The sequence below is a fragment of the Coregonus clupeaformis genome, chromosome 27 (genome assembly GCF_020615455.1).
Source record: "Coregonus clupeaformis isolate EN_2021a chromosome 27, ASM2061545v1, whole genome shotgun sequence".
In the NCBI taxonomy this organism is placed as follows: Eukaryota; Metazoa; Chordata; class Actinopteri; order Salmoniformes; family Salmonidae; genus Coregonus; species Coregonus clupeaformis.
In genome coordinates, this window is record NC_059218.1 from 38,070,491 (window position 1) to 38,097,390 (window position 26,900).

General features: G+C 43.0%; 2 protein-coding genes across 4 annotated transcripts; one reads left to right on the forward strand and one right to left on the reverse strand.

The window, feature by feature from the left end:
- Positions 1–204: 204 nt before the first annotated feature.
- On the reverse strand, positions 205–7,494 carry LOC121541928 (MICOS complex subunit MIC26). Of its 3 annotated transcripts, none has more exons than XM_041851320.1 (9): positions 7,400–7,494; positions 5,801–5,902; positions 5,572–5,691; positions 3,142–3,174; positions 2,115–2,169; positions 1,733–1,828; positions 1,375–1,466; positions 1,100–1,192; positions 205–957 (listed from the first exon to the last, which is right to left on the reverse strand). In XM_041851320.1, exons 1-9 carry the CDS (start codon positions 7,460–7,462, stop codon positions 901–903), a joined length of 711 nt encoding a protein of 236 aa, XP_041707254.1. In that variant the 5' UTR covers positions 7,463–7,494; the 3' UTR covers positions 205–900. The 3 variants fall into 3 exon arrangements, with proteins under 3 accessions (XP_041707254.1, XP_041707257.1, XP_041707256.1); XM_041851323.1 differs by lacking the exon at positions 7,400–7,494 and adding an exon at positions 6,889–6,957; XM_041851322.1 differs by lacking the exon at positions 3,142–3,174.
- A 7,558-nt stretch (positions 7,495–15,052) lies between these two features.
- Positions 15,053–26,900, forward strand: LOC121541930 (zinc finger Y-chromosomal protein 1-like). Its single transcript, XM_045208189.1, has 8 exons — positions 15,053–15,870; positions 20,639–20,735; positions 20,924–21,265; positions 21,412–21,561; positions 21,670–21,777; positions 21,859–21,993; positions 23,721–23,861; positions 24,074–26,900. The coding sequence occupies exons 2-8, from the start codon at positions 20,669–20,671 to the stop codon at positions 25,351–25,353; spliced, it is 2,223 nt and encodes a 740-aa protein (XP_045064124.1). The 5' UTR covers positions 15,053–15,870; positions 20,639–20,668; the 3' UTR covers positions 25,354–26,900.

Here is a 26,900-nt window from a genome sequence, read left to right on the forward strand (position 1 = left end):
TCTGGGGGGTTTTATAACTAGAAGTCAGCAAGTTTAATTTACTCTGTCTGAGTGACCTTCCTTCATCAAGGAGAAATATGTTGACATCAGCTAGTCATGTGATCGTGTACTGGAACATAGAGGAATTCAACATGAATCAGCATGTTTTCTATAGGTTATAAGAAAGCAACGTTTTTCTACCAATGATAAAGTCTGGCTCAGAAAGAGAAGTGGGGGCTTGTTTATGGAAGGACAGAGCTCTTAAATGTCTTCAAACAAGTTTTTCTTCACTTATTTGTCCTCACACATGCTTCGGGTGCCTTTGTGCAAAACCTCTACAGTATTTTTACGGCCTTTAGTTTTACTTTTAAAAAGCAATGCTGTCAATAGATACATTTTCAGGTCAACATAAATACAGTACATTCAAATCACAAAGCTGAACCTTCAATACATCAAGTTTATAACCTAAGTGACCGGTCCTGCGCCCTACTGCGTAAATGCCAGAGAGAAACACTGGGCTATTGCAGAAGCAGGACATAAGAGTGGCAGATGGGAGCGAGCCTAACCATGACGTACAGTAGCATACAGGGGGATGGACCTGTTATATCTGGGAAGACTGATAATCTTGTTTTGTTGTCAATGATACTATCACACCTTATCTGAAAAAAAGATAAGTCATTATAAGCCCTTTTCTGCAATTTGTTAGCATAAGCACCTGATATGCAAAGTACACTGATTTGAGCTATCACAAAAAAATATATATTTATAATGAATTGACAACATTAAGTGAGAAGTGATTGGGGTGTTCCATAAGTCTGCAGGCTGATAAAGAGGCTTATTGACCACCAGGTCAATTAAGGTGTTGGGCACTGGCAGACTGGTATTGTGCAGAAATGGTCAGGTTTGTTGTAACTGCTGTGATCAGGGTTTGGACTCTGCAGTTGGGCTCTTTTCCTCTGGTTTTTCGTTTTTCATTGGCTGTGAAAGGAACCAAGGCACGATGTGAAAATTCAGACTTTACAACCCATTACAAATAATCTGTACTAATTGGCACTGTCACTCTGTACTATCTCCATCCTCTTGGATCAAACTGTTTTTTGACCTGACAGGATGAGCTCACCTTCCCCTCAACTGTTGTGGTTGCGGACTTGAAAACGTTCTCTACATTAACATAGCCCTGAAGGGCGAAATCGTACAACGAGTCTCCTGTGTTCTGTGGGAAGGAGGGGGATGGAAAAATAGGCTTAAACAAAACAGTATACTGTACATTGAGAACTGAACATCACAAGATTACCCTACAACACTGTATGTCTTGGCATGGAACAATATACATTTTCTCCCACGTGCATGTACAAGTAAAAACACCACATATGATATATTGACACGCTCGCTCACCTTGGCGATTGATGCGGCCGCCTGGGGGTAGTACATAGAATAGCCCGCAGCCATCAGCCCTGTAGGGTAGACAAGCTTCTTCACCCTAGAGCCTAGGAGACAGAAGAGAGAGGACCACAGACTATTTTTATTCAAGGAGATAGATTAGAAACAATAAAGGGAAAGCGGATAGGGCAACAGGAAGCAGTAGTAGGCCTGATATTTGATATGGTCTGGAGGCAACAGCTCTACCTCTAGACTAGCCTCTGGCTCAGCGACTGATACAGAGTGTTTGTTTACCACAGAGACAAAGTGGATAAACCCAAACACACAATAGAGATCAATAACAGGGTACTCGTCATCCAAACTCAACTAATACCTCTTGCAAGAAAGAGTCCAATGATACCAGAAAATCCAATGACTGCAAGCCGGGGGTAGAATTCAGCAGGAGGGTTTTGTAGGAATGTGAAGGTCTCTGAAACAACAGAAAATAACTCTGGTACCAAACTGAAACTGATATTCTATTTGTACAAATGGGTCTACGAATATAATAACAAATGCCATTTTGCAGATGCTTTTATCCAAAGTGACTATTATACAGTCATGCGTGCATCCATTTTATATATGGGTGGCCAGAGTGGGATTTAAACCCACAACACTTGGCGGTGAAAGCACCATGCTTTACCGACTGAGCCACACAGAACCACAGTAATGAGTAATGTGTGAACTTTGTGTGTATCATGGGGCGTGTGTTCTCTTACCACTTCCTAATTGGATGGCACTTTCAACCTTGGGCTTCACTTTTCCAATGGCACCCTGAATCCCACAGGAGAGAACAGTACAGTGAACATGTAACATATATCCGCTAATATCACCCAATATCTGCACTTTGAGAGCCATTCAAGAATGGATAAATGCTTATTTTTAATTGTTAAAAAATATGTTCACATTTAATAATAACATGATAATTCATAGTAAATATGCTCTTGCTGAGTAGTCTTCAATTTAAGTTTACTGAGCACACAGTGCCCCTGTGATGCTTTACGTTGTTTGTACTCTGATGGGTATACTGGTAGTATAACTAGTGGTAGGACTGCCATGCCCTCAGAAACCTCATCCAGTTCTGTTCGCCTAAAGCACAGGCCATTCTGTTATCCAGTAGAGGGCTTGAGTTAAAACATCAACCAACAGCACTTTGTGTACCCTTGACCCATTGTAAAGACATTCTGCACTGTACAAGAACAACTACCAATAAAGTTCCAGCCACGGCACTGTACTGACAAACATGTGCTGTGTGTTAATGAGCTGCTTATCTCCGGACTGAAGGAGCCAATGGGGAAGAGGTCAGGTGGGTGACTAAGAAACGGTGATCACAGCGACAAACACAGATGTCATGTTCCCCTGCTCAGACGTTGCATGCATCAACCAATGGTTGCGTGCCACGTCATCGACTGTGTCATCGACTGACGGATTGCTATAACATATGATGTGGTTAGCTGATACTTAAAATACCTATCCAGGCGTTGTAAGATCTGGCAGGTGTCAGCAATACCTGGGCAGAGGAACGCACCCAGAAGCTTCTAGAGCAGAAATGAAACAGCCTGGCACAGCAGAAATAGAGAGGCTGAATGGGTTTTTGAAATTCTTTACAGAGTACTTTACCAGTCTCTTAGACTTAACAACTAATCAGCTTAATCTTAATCCCCCTCTGTGAGTTTATGATGATTCAGTGTGTGTGTGTGTGTGTGTGTGTGTACAAGTGTATGTGTGCGTGGCTATGGGGAGTACCTGAACCTTTTCCACTGCCGAATGGCTTGTTTGCTGAAAGGGGAGCAGATCGTTGGTGTGATCACAGGGGCAGAAGCAGAGCAGCACAATCACGACTAACACTTCACAGCAGACAGACAAAATCATTCCAGCACGTGCAATGATTATCGATTGCAGCATGGATTCACAGTAAAGGTCTACTGGTCCATGTGAAATGCGCAGTACAGATTTTTGGGCCATGTTGAAACACAATGTACAGTATTTCTAGACCAGGGGTTCTTAAACTTTTTCAGCTTGAGACCCAAATTAGAAATGTACTGTGCTCCCATGACCCCAAATCTTCCTCCAACGACCCGAATTAAGAACAAATAGTGTGTTATTATAGATGTATAACTCACGACCCACCTCTCACATGCCCTGGGCCCACTTTGGGTCCTGACCCATAGTTTAAGAAACCCTGCTGTAGACTCATAGGAATACCAGTAAATATTAACTGGTCTCTGGGAAAACAATTACTGTGGATACTCAATACGCAAAGAGAAAATGAGATGAATGACATTAGTGAGACCTACTGTAGTTAATATTTACCGGTCACAACTAATCACAGTAAATCTTTGGAGGTCACAGGAAAAAGGATGCATTGTAAAATATGTAAAAGCAGCTGGGATTATCATGTAAAGCATGGCAAAAACATTTCACATTTCAGTGCCCATGTGAAGTTATTTTGGGTCCATGCAGTGAGGTTGGGATATCAGACATTATGAATCTTACCTAGAGATACAGTTGAAGTCGGAGGTTTACATACACCTTAGCCAAATACATTTCAACTCAGTTTTTCACAACTCCTGACATTTAATCCTAGTAAAAATTCCCTGTTTTAGGTCAGTTAGGATCACCACTTTATTTTAAGAATGTGAAATGTCAGAATAATAGTAGAGAGAATGATTTATTTCAACTTTTATTTCTTTCATCACATTCCCAGTGGGTCAGAAGTTTACATACACTCAATTAGTATTTGGTAGCATTGCCTTTAAATTGTTTAACTTGGGTCAAACGTTTCGGGTAGCCTTCCACAAGCTTCCCACAATAAGTTGGGTGAATTTTGGCCCATTCCTCCTGACAGAGATGGTGTAACTGAGTCAGGTTTGTAGGCCTCCTTGCTCGCACACACATTTTCAGTTCTGCCCACACATTTTCTATAGAATTGAGGTCAGGGCATTGTGATGGCCACTCCAATACCTTGACTTTGTTGTCCTTAAGCCATTTTGCCACAACTTTGGAAGTATGCTTGGGGTCATTGTCCATTTGGAAGACCCATTTGCGACCAAGCTTTAACTTCCTGACTGATGTCTTGAGATGTTGCTTCAATATATCCACATAATTTTCCTTCCTCATGATGCCATCTATTTTGTGAAGTGCACCAGTCCCTCCTGCAGCAAAGCACCCCCACAGCATGATGCTTCCACCCCCGTGCTTCACAGTTGGGATGGTGTTCTTCGGCTTGCAAGCGACCCCCTTTTTCCTCCAAACATAACGATGGTCATTATGGGCAAACAGTTCTATTTTTGTTTCATCAGACCAGAGGACATTTCTCCAAAAAGTACGATCTTTGTCCCCATGTGCAGTTGCAAAACATAGTCTGGCTTTTTTATGGCAGTTTTGGAGCAGTGGCTTCTTCCTTGCTGAGCAGCCTTTCAGGTTATGTCGATATAGGACTTGTTTTACTGTGGATATAGATACTTTTGTACCTGTTTCCTCCAGCATCTTCACAAGGTCCTTTGCTCCTTCCTGAGCGGTATGACAGCTGCGTGGTCCCATGGTGTTTATACTTGCGTACTATTGTTTGTACAGATGAACGTGGTACCTTCAGGCGTTTGGAAATTGCTCCCAAGGATGAACCAGACTTGTGAGGATCTAGAATTTATTTTCGGAGGTCTTGGCTGATTTCTTTTGATTTTCACATGTCAAGCAAAGAGGCACTGAGTTTGAAGGTAGGCCTTGAAATACATCCACAGGTACACCTCCAATTGACTCAAAAAAAATGGACTTATGTCAATTAGCCTATCAGAAGCATCTAAAGCCATGACATCATTTTCTGGAATTTTCCAAGCTGTTTAAAGGCACCGTCAACTTAGTGTATGTAAACTTCTGACCCACTGGAATTGTGATACAGTGAATTATTGTTGGAAAAATTACTTGTGTCATGCACAAAGTAGATATCCTAACCGAATTGCCCAAACTATAGTTTGTTAACAAGAAATTTGTGGAGTGGTTGTAAAACGAGTTTTAATGACTCCAACCTAAGTGTATGTAAACTTCCGACTTCAACTGTACATATTTAAACAAACACCCAACAACTGTCTTTATTTTCTGAGACGAAAGACTGTTCCTAACAAAATAAATAATGACTGTCACCCAGTAGCTCACTGGTGAGTAGGGTTATCAATGTACCTGACACCAAGTAACATAGGGCTCTGCCAGTTTCCTTAGAGTGGTAACACCTTGCTCCAAGTGCCCTATATCTGGCTCCACATAGCGGAACTTCTGCTGTGGTGTAGTGTAGAGGGAGAGCTGTAACAAACAACATTTTACATTGGTCAGTTACCTCTTCCCAATGTTGGCTTGATAGGAAGTATGCTGAAAGACTTCAGAAAGTGTGATTCTGTGCACAATGCAGTACCTCATCTGTGTTTAAGGTGACATTGGGCTTGTCCTCGGTGGCAGCAAACACAGTACCTGACATCAGGCTGAGAGTTCCAGGCACAGCAGCCACCCCTGCTACCTGGGGAGACACGGGACAACTGGGACATCAACAGTTTGGTCTACACCCTCTCAGTGACACAGAGAAATGGTAGGTCTCAGGACTGTTATTCCCGTTTTGCAGTTGAGAGCATACCCACTCTACAGCTTAGTCTGTTCAATAACCTGACGATAAGCAAACACACGTCACATTTTGGAATAAAGAAACATTTATACAACACACTCAATTTCACAAAGTTAAGATTTCTTTCTGAAACGCATAATAACAAGAATTTGTATTGGAAGCACTTCATTAATTTTGATCCCCTTGTGAGCTTTCCTGTTATTTTTTTAAATGACAGTCAATAATTAACATGAATTTAGTTTGACACTGTTCCATGGATTATAGACTTGGCTCCTGTTTCTGTACAAAGGTCAGACACATGAACATACACACACATTTTAGATAATGTGAATATTGCTTTCATTAATAATAAATATGAAAATTAAAAGGGAAAAAAACAATTCCAAATTGCATACTGAATAAATACATTCCAAATATTTGACTAAAAAATTACATTTAGCAACTGAGACTAAAGACTGTTGCTGTATTAAAGATCTGATGATCTGCACAGATTCTGGGTGCTGTGTTCCACTTTATATGGCTGCTGTGCTACACTCGTTCCATTTAGATCCCAGGCCTTTCCTAGCCCCTACCCTTTTAAATGCACAGCTTTGAATAGACTGGGACTGGGTAGGTAGATGAAAACTACTGTATATGGCAGAAGCTCAGCTAAAATAGTCAACCTATTCTACTATTGGAGGGCACAATGGAGCCATTACACTGTTGAACGTTTCAACGGTCCAGCAGTCCATTCACCTTCAAACACCCTAGGAGTAGAAGCTAGAAGTTGTAATGAAATTCAGAATTGAGGCCCTCAAGTATTACAAAAAAATGTTGCCATCTAGTGTCAAATAAGTGTATTGTTGATCCCATTAAGTGGGGACGTGATAGTTACACACATTTACCGGTTTATCGAGTGTCCGTCCAGTTCATGAACTTCTAGCATTCACATCGTAGCCTAAAGCATTTCCCCACTGTAGCAACAAGATGACAACATGGTAAACTCACTAGTTAAATAACACTTGTGAAAAACTAGCTAAGAGAGTTTACTCACTTTTGACTTTAGCTGGCTATGCATGACTGGTGACATTTAACTAGCTACCTTACAGTAGGTTATTAATGTGTCCGACATACTGCATTTTTAAAATTACATTTTGTATTATAGGTTTTATACTGTTATGCATTTCTTGCAATGCAATGCCCTTGATAGTCTGGTGTATGGCTCGCTGTCCTTAAAAGCACTCTGGTGCGTCACCGGGAGTTCGAGTCCCCTAAATTATTTTAATTAAACAGATCGCTATTCAATTCAAAGAATAAAATGAAAAAACACGACAATAAATCTATGTGGACTGAAGACGACATACGTGAATGCAAGTGATTTAGTTGTTACGTAGTATATAAAGTTGATATTCTCACCTTGTACATGATCCTTTTTGCGGTGACAAGCTTCAAGTACCTACGGTGTCTGAGAGGGGACATGCTGCTTCTCTGGCTGCATTCCAATCTGTAACTCGTTTACCTTCGCTCAATTCTGGTTAATCTACTATAGGCCGGTGCTCTCGACCCATGAATAACCTGATAATTACTTGATAGTAACTTGTTTATTAACAAATATCAGAATGCAAATGTCGACAATTCAGTTTACTGTTAAGTTGTTGTGGTCTTTTTCCAGTGCTCATTAGCTCAGGAAATGTGGCTTTGACATTGGCTCCTGAAGTCAGTATTCTAATCATCCCTTAGCAACTCTTCTCTAACAAGATACAACACAGCAGGAAAATGCACTGTCAGTAGCCTAACAACATTACAGGAGTGGATAATGAAATATGGGTAAGGGGCCATATATTCATTACACAAGACGAGGCTCACATGATCAAGTCTGCCTTTGTTGTTAAATGTCTCACTTAGATACACTACATGACCAAAAGTATGTGGACACCTGCTCGTCGAACATCTCATTCCAAAATCATGGGCATTAATATGGAGTTGGTCCCCACTTTGCTGCTATAACAGCCTCCACTCTTCTGGGAAGGCTTTCCACTAGATGTTGGAACATTGCTGCGGGGACTTGCTTCCATTCAGCCACAAGAGCATTAGTGAGGTCGGGCACTGATGTTGGGCGATTAGGCGCAGTTGACATTCCAATTAATCCCAAAGGTGTTCGATGGGGTTGAGGTCAGGGCTCTGTGCAGGCCAGTCAAGTTCTTCCACACCGATTTCGACAAACCATTTCTGTATGGACCTCGCTTTGTCACTGTCATGCTGAAACAGGAAAGGGCCTTCCTCAAACTGTTGCCACAAATTTGGAAGCACAGAATTGTCTAGCATGTCATTGTATGCTGTAGCGTTAAGATTTAACTTCACTGGAACTAAGGGGCCTAGCCCGAACAATGAAAAACAGCCCTAGACCATTATTCCTCCTCCACCAAACTTTACAGTTGGCACTATGCATTCGGGCAGGTAGCGTTCTCCTGGCATCCGCCAAACCCAGAATAATCCATCGGACTGCCAGATGGTGAAGCGTGATTCATCACTCTAGAGAACGCGTTTCAATTGCTCCAGAGTCCAATGGCGGCGAGCTTTACACCACTCCAGCCGACACTTGGTATTGCGCATGGTGATCTTAGGCTTGTGTGCGGCTGCTCGGAAATGGAAAACCATTTCATGAAGCTCCCGACTAACAGTTCTTGTGCTGACGTTGCTTCCACAGGGAGTTTGGAACTAGGTAGTGAGTGTTGCAACCGAGGACAGACGATTAATGAAATATGGACAGACTTTGACAGTGCCACATTAAATGTCACTGAGCTCTTAAGTAAGGCCATTCTACTGCCAATGTTTGTCTATGGTGATTGCATGGTGTGTGCTCGATTTTATACACCTGTCAGCAACGGGTGTGGCTGATATAGCCGAATCCACTCATTTGATGGTGTGTCCACATACTTTTGTATATATAGTGTATATTCTGAGTCTGTAATTATAATTTAAATCATGCAGATGCAACCAAGAGGAGCGTGTGTTTGCCGCGAAGAAGATCAAGACATACTGGCGGTCTCACCAAGACAGGAGACTTTTCCAACTGATGTTGCTCACTGTTCCCGTTGCTGAATGCTAGAGATGCAGGCAGCCTTGTTGTCAACATTGATCAACGCAACATTCCAATTCAGATTTAAATAGGCTATAGCCTTTATGTAAACTAAATTATATAGGCCTATTGCGAGGTGTGTGAAAATCTGATATAATAGGCTAGTCATTATATAAAATGTTCACCTATGTAAGTGTGCCAAAAAGTAAAGCCAGTCATTTCTTTCCTTTTGTCATGGCACTGTTTAGGAGCACTGTTTTGCACCTGTTATTCCCCACCAACTCAGCCCCAGAGAAGGTGACCAGTTCTACTGTATTTTTACATTGTTCCCCTCTAATCAGGGACTGATTTAGACTTGGGACACCAGGTGTGTGTGCAATTAATGATCAGGTAGAACAGAAAACCAGCAGGCTCTGGACCTCGTGGTGTAAGAGTTGATTACCCCTGATCTAAACCTGTATGTGCTTCCATGCAGGCCACAACAGACACCTGCAGGATGATGGGAAATAGGATATTCATCAATCACATTATTGCTCATGAGATCCAGAGACAAGGCAGGAAGATTGCTGACATATCTGACATTACCTGTATGAGGGACTTTATGCAGGTGAGATTGAGAACATTTTTGATGAGTAGCCTACACCAGTGTTTTCCCAACTCCAGTGCAAGTATCTCCAACAGCACACATTTTTGTTGTAGCCCCAGACGAGGCACGTCCGATTCAACTTGTCAACTAATCATCAAGCCCTCAATGAGTTGAATTTGGTGTTTTTGTCCGGGAGCTACGACAACAATTTTGGAGCAATGATTTTATGTCATACATGGAACAACCGCACCATATGCAATGGACATAATTCCCAGACAAATCTATGAGCACTATGTATGACCATTTTAGTACTCAAATCACCTTGACGAGCTGCCTGCACACCTTGGAGGGCGAGAGAACAGCTGGAGGTCGCTCTGTCTTCGGGACTGTCACGGAACATCCAACAGTGGGATGGCTTGGAGGTTGGCGGGAAGTGTACTGTGGCAGGCAGGATAAGGGAAGAGCTTCTGCTTTTAGTGCCTCGAGTTCCTTGCCCTCTGATTGGAGGAGAAAATGGAATCCCTCCTCGGATGCTCAGGTAGGCATAAAGTCGAGTTCTGGAGGGCGTTCCGAGTGAAACTCGCCACTGTATAACATCTACAATGTTTTTACTTGATATAGGCTGATATAGTTTGAAGTTTTATTTGTGTCATGCACAGGTAAAGTGAAATGCTTAACTTGCAAGCCCTTCCCAACAACACAGTATTCAAAATCAAAATGGTACAGTGGGGGGAAAAAGTATTTAGTCAGCCACCAATTGTGCAAGTTCTCCCACTTAAAAAGATGAGAGAGGCCTGTAATTTTCATCATAGGTACACGTCAACTATGACAGACAAAATGAGAAGAAAAAAAATTCAGAAAATCACATTGTAGGATTTTTAATGAATTGATTTGCAAATTATGGTGGAAAATAAGTATTTGGTCAGTAACAAAAGTTTCTCAATACTTTGTTATATACCCTTTGTTGGCAATGATACAGGTCAAACGTTTTCTGTAAGTCTTCACAAGGTTTTCACACACTGTTGCTGGTATTTTGGCCCATTCCTCCATGCAGATCTCCTCTAGAGCAGTGATGTTTTGGGGCTGTCGCTGGGCAACATGGACTTTCAACTCCCTCCAAAGATTTTCTATGGGGTTGAGATCTGGAGACTGGCTAGGCCACTCCAGGACCTTGAAATGCTTCTTACGAAGCCACTCCTTCGTTGCCCGGGCGGTGTGTTTGGGATCATTGTCATGCTGAAAGACCCAGCCACGTTTCATCTTCAATGCCCTTGCTGATGGAAGGAGGTTTTCACTCCAAATCTCACGATACATGGCCCCATTCATTCTTTCCTTTACACGGATCAGTCGTCCTGGTCCCTTTGCAGAAAAACAGCCCCAAAGCATGATGTTTCCACCCCCATGCTTCACAGTAGGTATGGTGTTCTTTGGATGCAACTCAGCATTCTTTGTCCTCCAAACACGACGAGTTGAGGTTTTACCAAAAAGTTCTATTTTGGTTTCATCTGACCATATGACATTCTCCCAATCCTCTTCTGGATCATCCAAATGCACTCTAGCAAACTTCAGATGGGCCTGGACATGTCCTAGCTTAAGCAGCGGGACACGTCTGGCACTGCAGGATTTGAGTCCCTGGCGGCGTAGTGTGTTACTGATGGTAGGCTTTGTTACTTTGGTCCCAGCTCTCTGCAGGTCATTCACTAGGTCCCCCTGTGTGGTTCTGCTCACCGTTCTTGTGATCATTTTGACCCCACGGGGTGAGATCTTGCGTGGAGCCCCAGATCGAGGGAGATTATCAGTGGTCTTGTATGTCTTCCATTTCCTAATAATTGCTCCCACAGTTGATTTCTTCAAACCAAGCTGCTTACCTATTGCAGATTCAGTCTTCCCAGCCTGCTGCAGGTCTACAGTTTTGTTTCTGGTGTCCTTTGACAGCTCTTTGGTTTTGGCCATAGTGGAGTTTGGAGTGTGACTGTTTGAGGTTGTGGACAGGTGTCTTTTATACTGATAACAAGTTCAAACAGGTGCCATTAATACAGGTAACGAGTGGAGGACAGAGGAGCCTCTTAAAGAAGAAGTTACAGGTCTGTGAGAGCCAGAAATCTTGCTTGTTTGTAGGTGACCAAATACTTATTTTCCACCATAATTTGCAAATAAATTCATAAAAAATCCTACAATGTGATTTTCTGGAGAAATTTTTTTTGTCTGTCATAGTTGACGTGTACCTATGATGAAAATTACAGGCCTCTCTCATCTTTTTAAGTGGGAGAACTTGCACAATTGGTGGCTGACGAAATACTTTTTTCCCCCACTGTAGGTCAGTATTGTGGGGTAAATACAATGTTATTGATCCATCATCAGTTCTCTCATATCACAACCATTAAACTCTGTAACTGTTTTAAAATCACCATTGGCCTCATGGTGAAATCCCTGAGCAGTTTGCTTCCTCTCTGGCAATTGAGTTAGGAAGGACACCTGTATCGTTGTAGTGACTGGGTGTATTTATACACCATCCAAACCTAATTAATAACTTCACCATGCTCAAAGGGATACTCAGTCTCTGTTTTTTTTTTGTCTACCAATCGGTGCCCTTCTTTGCGAGGCATTGAAAAACCTCCCTGGTCTTTGTGGTTGAATCTGAGCTTGAAATTCACTACTCGATTGAGGGACCTTACAGATAATTGTATGTGTGGGGTACAGAGATGGGGTAGTCATTCAAAAATCACATTAACCACTTTTATTTAACACAGAATGAGTCCATGCAACTTATTGTGATTTTGTTAAGCACATTTTTACTCTTGAACTTATTTAAGCTTGCCATAACAAAGTGGTTGAATACTTATTGACTCAAGACATTTCAGCTTTTCATTTTTTATTAATTTGTACAAAATTCTAAAAACAAAATTCCATCAGTGACACAAAATCTCAATTTAATACATGTTAAATTCAGGCTGTAAAACAACAATGTGGAAAAAGTAAAGGGGTGTGAATACTTTTTGAAGGCACTGAACAAAAATATAAACGCATGTAGAAATGTAAAGTGTTGGTCCCATGTTTCATGAGCTGAAAGATCCCAGAAATTTTCCATAGGCACAAAAAGCTAATTTCTCTCAAATTTTGACCACAAATTTGTTTACATCCCTGTTAGTGAGCATTTCTCATTTGAACAAGGGGTGGGGGAATTGGATGAAAAATGTAACGGCACATTGCCTTGGCTGAGTCGCTCAAACCTTTTTTGTTTCGGTACATTTCAGCGAGTAACCACATAGATTTATTCACATTGCTGGACTATGAGGATTAAGACAGTAATGTATTTGCATGGCTGAAAACATCTCTCGTTATGTCAAAGCACATTACAACAAAATTATGATATTCTCATTCCTATCATAGATGTAATAACCCTAATCACATAGCTGCTAAAATAATCCATCCACCTGACAGGTGTGGCATATCAAGAAGCTGATTAAACAGCATGATCATTACACAGGTGCACCTTGTGCTGGGGAAAATAAAAAGCCACTCTAAAATGTGCAGTTTTGTCACACAACACAATACCACAGATGTCTCAAGTTTTGAGGGAGCGTGCAATTGGCATCATGACTGCAGGAATGTCCACCAGAGCTGTTGCCAGATAATTGAATGTTCATTTCTCTACTATAAGCCGCCTCCAACGTCATTTTAGAGAATTTGGCAGTACATCCAACCGGCCTCACAACCGCAGACCACGCGTAACCACGCCAGCCCAGGACCTCCACATCCGGCTGCTTCACCTGCGGGATCATCTGAGGGGGTGCTGAAAAGTATTTTGGTTTGTAATAACGCCATTTTGTGGGGAGAAACTCATTCTGATTGGCTGGGCCTGGCTCCCCAGTCATGTGAAATCCATAGACTAGGGTCTAATTAATTTATTTCAATTGACTGATTTCCTTATATGAACTGTAACTCAATAAAATCTTTGAAATTGTTGGATGTTGCATTTATATTTTTGTTAAGTATAGTATATACAGGGTCAGTGCCAGTACCAAATGTACAATGTGCAGGGATTATGGAGTAGTTGAGGTACATGTAGGCAGGGAGAGGTGACTGGTAGCAGGATTAATAATAATAATAATAATAATAATAAGCAATATGGCAGCAGCATAAGTGGTGTGTGTGGGTGTTATTGTGAGTGTGTGAGAGACTGGTAGCAGGAATATATAAATACTTATGGTAATATCCTTATGGTAATATAATGTATAAACATGTAAACAGGAGAAATAGTGACCAGTAGCAGGATAAATAGCTAGATACTAATGGCAATTAATAAACAGTGAACATCAGCAGAATGGTAGTAATAAATATAATAATTTAGCAGCAGCGTATATGTGAGGGGTGTGTGCGTGCAAGTGTAAGTGTGTGACGTCAGTAGTGTGTGTGTGAGTAACATTATTTGAGTAACTGTGGGTTTATGACTCGTGACAGTTGGCATCATGGCAATATAGTCTTCACTTGATTACAGGTCTCCTGCTGCGCCCCCCTCTTCTGTGGTTTCTACAGCAACCCATGCCTCACAACCTGCCACTAGCTCCTTACCCCTCCCCTCAACTCGCCACCCTGCCCGTGCACGCACCACAGCTGCCCGCATGAGACATCTGTATATCCTTGGGGGTACACTGAAGGTGATATGCACACCATACATTTTACTTGCTCGGTTATTTTACATGAATCAATACCCTGTGCATTAGAAAACAGGACATAGAAGAGGAAGCAACTTTCAAGTACTGGTATCCATTCTTGAATCCTGATCAGTTTATTTCTACGTCTTTCTACAAGACGAGAATATGGAAGTAACAGAGAAAAAACACAACCATAAGAGAATGGAACCTGCAAAAAAATAGACGAGAAAAACATGGAAGGAAGTGTTGTTAAGCCTGAAGCACCCCAGATAGTTGTGCCATTGGCACTGGAGGAAGAGTCCAGTGAGGATTCACTCTCAGATTTTGAGTGGGAAGAGGAAGCAGAGAAACTCTGCTCGTGGATAAGGCAGCTTGCTCTGGACGATATGGACAATGTGATGCCCACCTGAACTAGAACTTCAACTGGAGCAAGACTAAAGGATACAGAACTAAAATAACTATGGGTAGAATTACCCTGTTCCACTCGAATGGGTGTGTTAGTTTTTTATTTTCTTTGCACACAAATCGTATAAAGTATTCTTGTGTAATACAGTGTGTGACTGTGTGTTCTATTGCCTCTAGCTGAGGCCTGTGTATTACAGGTGGTAGAGCAGTAGCCTCTGCACCATAAGACTGTAAAATCGATGCTGTCCGCTGTTCTCTCTCCCGCTGCCACACTAGTGGCAGTGGTGGGATTATTATTGTGTCATGGGTGCTGGAGAAGTACGTGCCCCCTGCTAACAGGTTGGGTTTTGTGTACGGGGACACTTCTTGGGGAATAGACTACTGTTCGTTTAAGCATTCTACTGCTTCTACCCGAGACCTGGGCTTTCACGGTACATGTGGTAGAGCGTGTCCCTCTGCACAGGAAGAAATCGAGCCCCCTGTCAGCTGGTCTCTCTCTCCTGCTAAATTAAAAATATGTTATTATCTCAAAAGGCATCATCAAATTGCAGGCAAGAGAGAAGATCGAGGGATATCAACTGTAAGAATAAAGAGTGTCGTGATTTGACCAAGAAGTAGAAGTGGTCAATCACGGGCAAATATGTAGTCGTAAAGTTAACCTGTAGTGTAACAAGCCAAGGGTTTAATACATGGCTAAATATAGATGTAAAATAACAGTATCTTGCTAATTAATGGCAGCAGCATTTAAAGTTCTCGCAGTTTGTTGTTGATTTTTTGAGACACAATGAACCGACACATGAACAAATTAAGCTCACTAAACCAGTCTTTCAAATGGTATGCAAAGCAAACAGACGCGGTGTTGAGTCCCTGATCGTGGCCTGCCTGCAATTACCAGTTGGGTTTCCAGACTTCTTCCGCATTTTCCTACGACTATCGGGCTGTGACGTGAATGCTGACGGCGGCCTTGGGTGCTGGCGGAGCTGGGGGCTGTAGCGATTCTGAGTATCAGTGGAGCTTCGAAAGTCTCGGCCCCTCCCTCCCTGCGCCTCAGCGGCCCGCCCAGCTAGCGCAAACTCCCGATTGAATCCTGCCCGAGTCTGGGGAAACCGGACGGCCTGGAAATCGAGCGACGGAGAGAGGCCAACCCGTACTACAAAATCTGGTAAGCAGGTTATCTTGCGCTTTTTTATGTGCACGGAGCATATGAAATGCCTTGCATATGTGATTGCATTTACATTATTCTATTTTTCTATCTGACAAACGGAGAAGCGTACGAGGAGTTGGGCCTTTCTTGCTTATTTGGGCCCAGGCCTCAAGCAGGCCACTATTACGGCCTAGAAAATACGGGAGGGGATTTTTCTAAACATCGGTAACGTTAGTCTGCTGGTCAGATACCCCCACAAATTACAATAGTAGCCACCGTGTTCAAATATGATATTGTGCATGCATTATTATGCATTAGTGGCCAAAATGTTTGTCCAGTGATCTCCAACACAAAATGGCGTACCTCTGTTTTTGAAAACACTGAAGGAAATGGGCGTTAGCTAGGCAGGCTAGCCGCCATAGTTACCTAGCAATAAACCTTTCAGATGGCTCGCTATCTAAATGTATTGATATTGACTATCGGATGGATGTGTGCGCTCTGTCATGAAACTCATGTTTACATTGATGTTAGTTAGCTAAAGCTTCTTTTTTTTAAACAACATTGACCACATTTAGCTAGACGATCTACTATTTGATTGATGTTAGCTATGACGTAACCATTTTACTACGACAGACAGATAATTTGGTGAAATTTCCTCATTTTGTTTGCTTGCAGACCTTTTGTCTTAAATGTTGGCTTCTTGCGTAAATAGACATTATACCAGTCGTTTTTGTACTGAGTTTGTTCCTATTTTCATGTAAGGCTAGCTAATGGTTTTGAGTGTGATCAGCTCATTTTGCATCTGTCCGGTGAGCGTCATGCAGCAGCACCGCCTGTGTCGCGCTCCCACACTTGTGCGCCACACCTGCTGTCAGATTTGACCAAGGGGTGGGGGAATTGGATAAAAAATGTAACGGCACATTGCCTTGGCTGAGTCGCTCGAAACATTTTTGGTTTCGGTACATTTCGGCGAGTAACCACATAGATTTTTTCACATTGCTGGACTATGAGGATTACGACAGTAATGTATTTGCTTGGCTGAAAACATCTCTCGTTATGTCATTTACATTTTTGTCATTTAGCAGACGCTCTTATCCAGAGCGACTTACAGTTAGTGAGTGCATACATTTTTTTTCATACTGGCCACCCGTGGGAATCTAACCCACAACCCTGGCGTTGCAAGCGCCATGCTCTACCAACTGAGCTACACGGGGCCCATGTCAAAGCACATTACAACAAAATGATGATATTCTCATTTTTATCATAGATGTAATAACCCTAATCACATAGCTGCCTATACCCTTCCTCCTTTTGGTTTAGGCAGTGGGCCAAGTAATATAGCTAGCTAGCTTAGATTTGCCCCAAATAAGACCAATATAATTGGTGTCTAGACAGATTGGGACATGGCTACATTTCACAGGATGTGAAATACATGTGCTTAATGATATCCGTTACATTGTAACAAGATTGTTTCTTGTTAGAGAGAAAAATATGTTTGAGATTTAGGATTTGAATATGGTAGACTAGGGGCGCAACTTTGGTTTAAGAAGTGTGGGGGGGGCATTACCTGGAGGGGGGACCTCCCTCTGGATTTTTGGGGCATTTCTACCAGGGCTGTATTTCTACCAGGGCTGTATTTCTACCAGGGCTGTCCCTGACACACACAACAAATCTTGGTCGACCAAGAGTACCCTTTTCTTTCGACCAATCGATTTGGTCGTAAATTTAATGTGTATTTTTCCATATACAGACACACCCTCCCAGTGTGTTTTAATAAAATTGACTATATGTAGGCTACTGAACTTGTCTGATGCTTTAAGCACACTGTTTGATTAAATAATTAAGACACACAAATGACTCAAGGGAGCCAGAGATCAAGATAGCCTAACCATAAGAAAAAAAACCTGTTCCCGACCCCCTCCCCCCCTGGTCCCGCTGCTGCTGGCCTTACCAGATTTTGCCGATACGCTCCTGAAGTTGCCGGTAATAGACTACACCGGTGGTCAGCAACTTTTTCCATTTGTAGTGCCATTTTAGCTTACAATTTCTAATGTTTTCATATGCACATTTTTGTGGAACAGTTTCATTTAATTTATAATAGTCTTTGTATCTCAAAATCATTGTTTGTAGTTAATTGACATTCTATCTAAATCTAATTGATAAAAATAAATATCCTATAAATTACATTGGCAATGAATGGCTTTTCTGCAAAGAACTTGAAACATTGTATCAACTGGGTGGCCCAGAAACTCCTGCTAGCAAACTTGAAACATTGTATAAAATATTCTGGGCCCTCCAGTTTCCTGCGCCAATGAGCTCGGGACAGACACAGTTGTAGGCTATTTGTGCAAGGGATAAGAAGTAATATGAAGTATTTTTTGACGTTTCCACTGGATCAGAGCATTCAATTTTTCCATTTCATGCCGAGTGGTTATCGAAAGGGAGAGAGCTGGAAATATTGTTCAAATACTTTGAGGAACTATATCATTCTCAATTGATTATAAAGACAGACTTTGTTTACTTGCTGTTTGAGGTGAAAAATTACTTTGAGAAGCTCCACAGCTCATTAGTGGTGGTGAGTTAAGGCAATCAGAAATACTCAGACATCCCCAAATGGGCACATTTTATAGGCCTACAGTTGTGCGCAGGCCAAGTAGACTAGTCCTACTTCTATATGCGTAATCGGGTGTGCATCCTTACTCAACATTGACAAACAGGAGCGTTTCGAACAAAAGACAATAAATAAATTGACAAAACTCGTAAATGGAATAAAATAAACAAAAACGTGTTTCTCAAGTGTAGCATAAGTTGTGAGTTCTGCAAAACACATGTCCATTCCGACAATGAGAACGGTAAATGACTAATAATAATAGTATATTGGATGCATTAACAGAGATTAGCATAACCAAACAAACATTGCAGAATAGAAATTATGGGAATTAACGGTAAATGTAGGCTACTACTGGTGATGATATATGTAATGGGGAATTGATAGACACAGCAAACAATGCACACAATTAAATTATGAAACAATGAATACCCACAAAATGGCGGGAGAGAGCAGCGCATTCTGGAGAGAGATGTGCCTTGTGCATCTGAGCCACAATCCCCATATTCTTGGACCGTGGCATCCCTGTGGCCTCCAATGGATTAGTCCACTGAGACGGGCGCAAATCAGACAGGTGCAAATCAGACAGGTGTTTCGTGTGCCATGAAAAAAATTATCTATTTGCGACTGCTCGACAAAAAAAAAATATTGTTTTCAATACAGACCTGTACTGTCATACAGTATTCCACATAAGGCACCCAGACCTTATGAAAGTTGCACAGTATACACTTAATCTTGTAATAAATCAATTTTAGTGATACATAACTTGACATTTCTGCCATCCATTGTGACATTGTGGGAGGATAACCAACCTTCCAATTAATGGCAATGCATTTCTTAGCTGCTATAAATGAACATGACTGGGCATTCAAACATATCTATCCATTCATCATCATCAATAGTGTTTCCCAGGTCTTCCTCAGATTTTTGCTTGATGTGTTTTGTGTCATAGAGAAAAGCCTCTTATCAACTCTTGATACTGTTTGGAAATCAACTTTTGAGGTTTGTCAGACTGCCTTAAAGTAGTTTAAATCTATGAAGCTTCTTGCTTGTCCAGTGTTTGCTGCACAGAGAAAATAAAGTGTTGTATCTGCAAAAGTTCACCTCAGCGCCGTCACAGACTGGTCTTCCCTGGTTGCCTGACCCTGATGAGACCCCTGTCACCATCTGGTCCTGCTCAGATGAGGCATGACAAAGAAGTACCTTGGTGTACATTTATACATTATATTATCCAAGAATATAATCAATGGTTCAATAATTGAAATTACCATTATTCCCAGATCCCAGACTGTACCCTACCCATCAACTCAAGATGGAACTTTGTATCATTCACTGATTGTTATAATATAATGCAAAATTCACCTGAGCTCCGTAGACTGGTCTTCCCTGGCTGTCTGACCCTGCTGGGACACCTGTCACCATCTGATCCTGCTAAGACATGATGAGCATAGTGTTGTGTACTGACTGTGCACCATGACAGTGTAGCCTGTAGAGCTGTTTATACCGCGTCAGAGAAAAGTAGGGAATTAGCTAGGGAAACTGACAGATCAATAATGTTAAATTGCTATACTGACTAATAAAAACTAACATTGCGCTGTCAAAAAACGTCAGAATATCGGTCCTCATTCGTTTGGCCACTGGTTTCATCGTTTGATTCAGGTCTGGTGTGATTGAGGCAAAAATAATAGATACAGTTAGTGAGCTGGCTAGCTAAAGTTAGCCAACTTTTGACTAGCTCTAATTGTACATCAACTGGCGAAAACTAGCCAAGTTAATTGACTTCGGTTGAAACGGGACAAAAAAGGCTGCAAAACATTTCCATACACACAACAGCTGTTAGATGCTACTACCTGACAGATAGCTAGAGCTGAACTGGCTGTGGTAGCTACTAGCTAGCTAGTTCATTCAGACAGAACTTCAGTGGAGAGGGATGAAACATGTCATGTTACATCCTACCCGACCGCTCTGAGGCGTCCGCATGGTCCTAAAGCACATGGATGCCGCTTTTTGTATCACACAACAATGTTTAAACTGTGTTGGACAAAAATGCAATTTTAGAATGGGGGGGGTCATGCCCCACCCTGTCCCCAGTGAAAGTTGCGCCCCTGTGGAAGACTCACATTTTGGTTGGTCATTAGGCCTATGTGACTGATTTGACTGGTAAATTCTTGCCTCCAGTGCTGCAGTGACCAATGAGGTGTAAGGACAATGGATGAGGACGAGACCAGGCTGGCACTACATTCCCAAGAGCCTAAAATCATTCTCCATGGGTCAGGTAATAGCTACATTTTTTTTGCACATTCAACTAATTCCCTGTACTGTTCTTTGTTCTGCACAAAAATTTAACATTTCTTCAAAGCTTTTTTTGTTGTTGTCTAAGAGTGGATGAATGGGTCTTGTGCAGTATGTTTATGTAGGCCTATGCTAAAGATATCCAACTGTTCCTGTGTTGATGTGTTCCAGATGAAGGCGGTGCTGCAGGGGAGGAGTTTGTGGTGGAGTTGCAGGAGACGATGCTGGTGTCGGAGGGGGAGGGGGAGGGGGAGGGAATGGCGGTGCATGGATTCGCTCCAGACGAGCTGGTGATCCAGGATGCTGTTGAGGACGTGGTGTCTGAGTATGTGCACTGCGATGAGGACGAGGAGGTTGCTGTGGAGACGTGCGTGATGTCACTGGAGGGGGAGGACGAAGGCGTTGCCATGGGGGAAATCCCTGAGGATGTGATTGTCGCAGACGGGCATACCCAGGATGAACTGGACCCAGAGCAAGACACAGACGGCTGTGGTGACTACCTGATGATCTCCTGTGAGTACCAGGCTGCTTCTCTCCTCTCCAGTTCTACATCAATACCACTGTCACCTGGCCTCTTATAAAGAAAACTTTGCAGTTAAACTAATGACCAGTAGTGAATGGATCTCTCACTCTGTCTGTCTCTTTTCATCTCCTTCCAGTGGATGAGGCAGGCAAGATGGTGTCAGACGATGGTACAGAGGTGACTGTGGAGGGAGCCGTGGAGGACCAGGAGGTGGAGAAGGATGAGGATGGCCAGGAGGTGATCAAGGTGTACATCTTCAAGGCAGACTCTGGGGAGGATGACCTGGGTAAGGAGACATTTGAATAATGTTTAATACCCTAAGAAAGAGGGATTCTATAACCTATAGTAGTTGATCACCAAGAAGTATTATATCAGTGTGTGGTTGTCTGTGTAGGAGAAACAGTGGACATCAGTGATGGAGACACAGAGGACGTGGCACTGACGGACTCTACAGGCCGAACGCTTCGAGAGAAGATGGTGTACATGTCTCAGGGGGGCCATGGTAAGAAATACATTCTGTGTGTGTGTGTGTGTGTGTGTGTGTGTTTTACGGTTGTGTTGTAACTAGTATGTTCCCCTGCAGGTTCATCAAAGATATCTGATGAGGTTTATATGGAGGTGGTGGTGGGGGGTGAGGAACCAGTGACCCACGAGCGGTCGTACGACGGCACGGCTCTCAGCAAGGACTTCATGCCTGTGGCCTGGGCAGCCACGTATGGTCAGTAACACACTATTTATATACAAGCATACAGTTTAACAAGGCAGAGAATGTCTTCTTGCTCTCCTGTCCTCTGTAGCGATAGGTACAGTGAGGGGGAAAAAGTATTTGATCCCCTGCTGATTTTGTACATTTGCTCACTTACAAAGAAATGATCAGTCTATATATTTTTAATGGTAGGTTTATTTGAACAGTGAGAGACAGAATAACAACAAAATAATCCAGAAAAACGCATGTCAAAAATGTTATAAATTGATTTGCATTTTAATGAGGGAAATAAGTATTTGACCCCCTCTCAATCAGAAAGATTTCTGGCTCCAAGGTGTCTTTTATACAGGTAAAGAGCTGAGATTAGGAGCACACTCTTAAAGGGAGTGCTCCTAATCTCAGTTTGTTACCTGTATAAAAGACACCTGTCCACAGAAGCAATCAATCAATCAGATTCCAAAGTCTCCACCATGGCCAAGACCAAAGAGCTCTCCAAGGATGTCAGGGACAAGATTGTAGACCTACACAAGGCTGGAATGGGCTACAAGTTGGTGCGATTATTCGCAAATGGAAGAAACACAAAATCACTGTCAATCTCCCTCGGTCTGGGGCTCCATGCAAGATCTCACCTCGTAGAGTTGCAATGATCATGAGAACGGTGAGGAATCAGCCCAGAACTACATGGGAGGATCTTGTCAATGATCTCAAGGCAGCTGGGACCATAGTCACCAAGAAAACAATTGGTAACACACTACGCCGTGAAGGACTGAAATCCTGCAGCGCCCGCAAGGTCCCCCTGCTCAAGAAAGCACATATACATGCCCGTCTGAAGTTTGCCAATGAACATCTGAATGATTCAGAGGAGAACTAGGTGAAAGTGTTGTGGTCAGATGAGACCAAAATGGAGCTCTTTGGCATCAACTCAACTCGCCGTGTTTGGAGGAGGAGGAATGCTGCATATGACCCCAAGAACACCATCCCCACCGTCAAACATGGAGGTGGAAACATTATGCTTTGGGGGTGTTTTTCTGCTAAGGGGACAGGACAACTTCACCGCATCAAAGGGACGATGGACGGGGCCATGTACCGTCAAATCTTGGGTGAGAACCTCCTTCCCTCAGCCAGGGCATTGAAAATGGGTCGTGGATGGGTATTCCAGCATGACAATGACCCAAAACACACGGCCAAGGCAACAAAGGAGTGGCTCAAGAAGAAGCACATTAAGGTCCTGGAGTGGCCTAGCCAGTCTCCAGACCTTAATCCCATATAAATTCTGTGGAGGGAGCTGAAGGTTCGAGTTGCCAAACGTCAGCCTCGAAAACTTAATGACTTGGAGAAGATCTGCAAAGAGGAGTGGGACAAAATCCCTCCTGAGATGTGTGCAAACCTGGTGGCCAACTACCAGAAACGTCTGACCTCTGTGATTGCCAACAAGGGTTTTGCCACCAAGTACTAAGTCATGTTTTGCAGAGGGGTCAAATACTTATTTCCCTCATTAAAATGCAAATCAATTTATAACATTTTTGACATGCGTTTTTCTGGATTTTTTTGTTGTTTTGTCTGTCTCTCACTGTTCAAATAAACCTACCATTAAAATTATAGACTGATCATGTCTTTGTCAGTGGGCAAATGTACAAAATCAGCAGGGGATCAAATACTTTTTCCCTCACTGTAACTCTGCTCTAGCAGGGGTGAGAGAAGGTGTGCATTTGCATTGAATGTTTGCTGTGTGATTCCAGGTTCTGAGGACAGTGAGAGCTGTGAGAACCGAAACGGTGCTGCCAGTGCTCTGCTACACATTGACGAATCAGACGGAGTGGACAAGGTCAACAGGCAACGGAACAAGAGAACAAGGGCTGAGCCTCGCCAGGTCCAGACAGGTATGCAACTGTCAGATGGGACAAAAAAACTGTCTGGTACTGATTCTATGACTGCAGGTCACTTATAATGTTTGCCAAACACACTGCACAGGCTTTCACATTTAATTTCTGAATACAAGACCGTCTTGTTTTTGTACCGTCAAGTGATATCTGGGAGTCATGAGCTTTGTATCTATCCTAATTTTCTTCTCTCTCGCCGTTTCCCATCCTAGCCATCATCATTGGTCCGTATGGCCAGCCTCTGACAGTATACCCCTGCGTGCTCTGTGGCAAGAAGTTCAAGTCGCGAGGCTTCCTGAAGCGCCACACCAAAAACCACCACCAGGATGTCCTTAGCAGGAAAAAGTACCAGTGCACGGACTGTGACTTCACCACCAACAAGAAGGCCAGCCTTCATAACCACATGGAGGTGCACACGCTGAGCAACAAGGCTCCGTTTGAGTGTGAGGTGTGTGGCAAGGAGTTCCACCAGCAGGCGGCGCTGTTCTCCCATCGACTGCAGCACCACCACCGTGAGCCCAAGAGCCCGGTGCCTTCACAGGCCAACAAGATGCACAAGTGCAAGTTCTGTGACTACGAGACGGCTGAACAAGGACTGCTCAACCGCCACTTGCTGGCCGTCCATAGTAAGAGCTTCCCCCACATCTGTGTGGAGTGTGGCAAGGGCTTCCGGCACCCCTCCGAACTGAAGAAACACATGCGCACACACACCGGCGAGAAGCCTTACTCTTGCCTCTACTGCGACTACAAGTCGGCTGATTCCTCCAACCTGAAGACGCATGTCAAGACCAAGCACAGCAAAGAGATGCCCTTCAAGTGTGAACGCTGCTTCCAGACCTTTGCTGAGGAGGAGGAGTTGCTGCAGCATGGACTGACGCACGAGGAGGCCAAAACCCACCAGTGTGCCCACTGTGAACACAAGAGCTCCAACTCCAGTGACCTGAAGCGCCACATCATATCGGTGCACACCAAGGACTACCCCCACAAATGTGCCGTCTGCGATAAAGGCTTCCACCGGCCGTCTGAACTGAAGAAGCACTCGGCGTCGCACCGTGCCAAGAAACTGCACCAGTGCCGGCACTGCAACTTCAAGATCGCAGACCCCTTTGTGCTCAGTCGCCATATCCTGTCGGTTCACACCAAGGAGCAACAGGCCTCTCCTGAAAAGAACGGGGCCAAAAGGACCTTATTGGGGCCTTCCCCTGCCTCTGCCTCTGCCAGTGCACCGGTGGCAAAGAAGCAGGTTTTGGTGCCTGGTGCTAGTTCTAGTGCTGCGGGCTTGGCCACAGGGCCCAGGGAGAGGAGGGTGTACCAGTGTCAGTACTGTGATTACAGCAGTGGGGATGCCTCAGGCTTCAAGCGCCATGTGATCTCCATCCACACAAAAGACTACCCCCACCGCTGTGAGATCTGCTCTAAAGGCTTCCGCAGGCCCTCAGAGAAGAACCAGCATATTGCACGCCACCACAAGGACTTGGTGCAGGCAGAGTGACCCTGGCACTGCCCAGTCCTCATACCACCAGAACAACACTAATGCAACCACCACACCGTAATCAATTGTATGTATGTGTGTGTGTGTATACTGCATTAACAGGGAACATCTATTATTTTTACCGCAATGACTCTCAAGCCAACTTTCCTGCAACTGAAAATGAATTTAAATGTACATATACCGGTGTAAGGCCTATGGAATAAGGTGACAAAGCCCTGTACAGACTTGCACTTTATCTGCATGTCCCCCTGCTGGTGACAGTATTGCATGGCAGAATGTGCAAGAGTCTCGGGTCTCTGAGGTCTTTGTAGAATCATCGTTTTTACTCCACAGCCACAATCAGTTCTTTATTAAAGTGGCGATTTTTAAGCCTACTTTAACTTGGCACACGACTAAGATAAAATATGATCTACAAGCTGTTTGTATTCACACAATAAAATGGACACTCACCTGCTGAGAGAAAAAGCAGATCCACTGAGCAGAGTAGTCGAGATGAACTCAATTCTAATAGCACTTGCCACCAATTTATTTTAAGAATTATGAATGCAGTAATCATGAACTCATGAATTATACCTGATGCTTTGAACGCTGAGACACGAAGAGTATGTGTGTTGTATGTAGTTGAGTTCTTGCTTGTATGTATGCCTGTTGTGAGAGATGTCAGTTAATGTATCTATTGTGCTTCCTGGTAGTCTGAACCAACATCTCCCTGTTGTCTTATCTTTGGTATTCTGAGGAGAACTGTCTGTCCGGTCATGTACAGTGTCTGGAGAAGGAGTTGACTGCATCATAGCAAATAGCCAAGGCCGTTGTAAGGCTTCAGAGAAGGTTTCTTAGTTGATTCACTTCTTAACACAGTGAGATACTACATGTGGCTGACCATGCCATCGGGGTAGGGGGATCTAACATACAGGTAAGCAGTATCATTTAATGAACTCCATCCCATAAACCCCTCTTCATACACATTATTTTACCCCTAATAAGCTTGATTATCAGACACCTGACTGAAGTGTGATGCAACGCCAGCAAGGCCTTCAGAGTGAGGATGCACAATATCTGGTACTGCTGATTCATAACCACAACATCTCCTCGCCTCCTCAAAACCCATTGGAAGAGAGTGCCAGAGGTCCGTCCCCTCTAACCTTCTCCTTCAATGGGTTTTGAGAAGGAGAGAGGATGCGAGGAGTATGCGATTTGAGATTCTCCCATCAATTTATGTCAGTGTCCAGTGAGCGGTATTAGTTCCCTGAAGAGAGATGTAACTCATAAAGACTGGTGGTATATTTGTACTCTGGCTTCGACAGTTACTTCCCCTGTGATAATTTTTAGTTTTTATATTTATTTCATCATCATGAAATTTGTTGTATAGTTCAGTGTAACTAGAATTCTATGGGACGTAAATTATTGTTTTGTACACGAATCTGTAAAAAGTGTGTAGATGTAAACACTTAAACAAAAGGAGGAATCAGAACTGTGTTGTTATGGATGTACTTGACGTATTTGTTAAAAAAAGCTATGAAAAAAGTTAATAAAAGCAAAGTATTTTA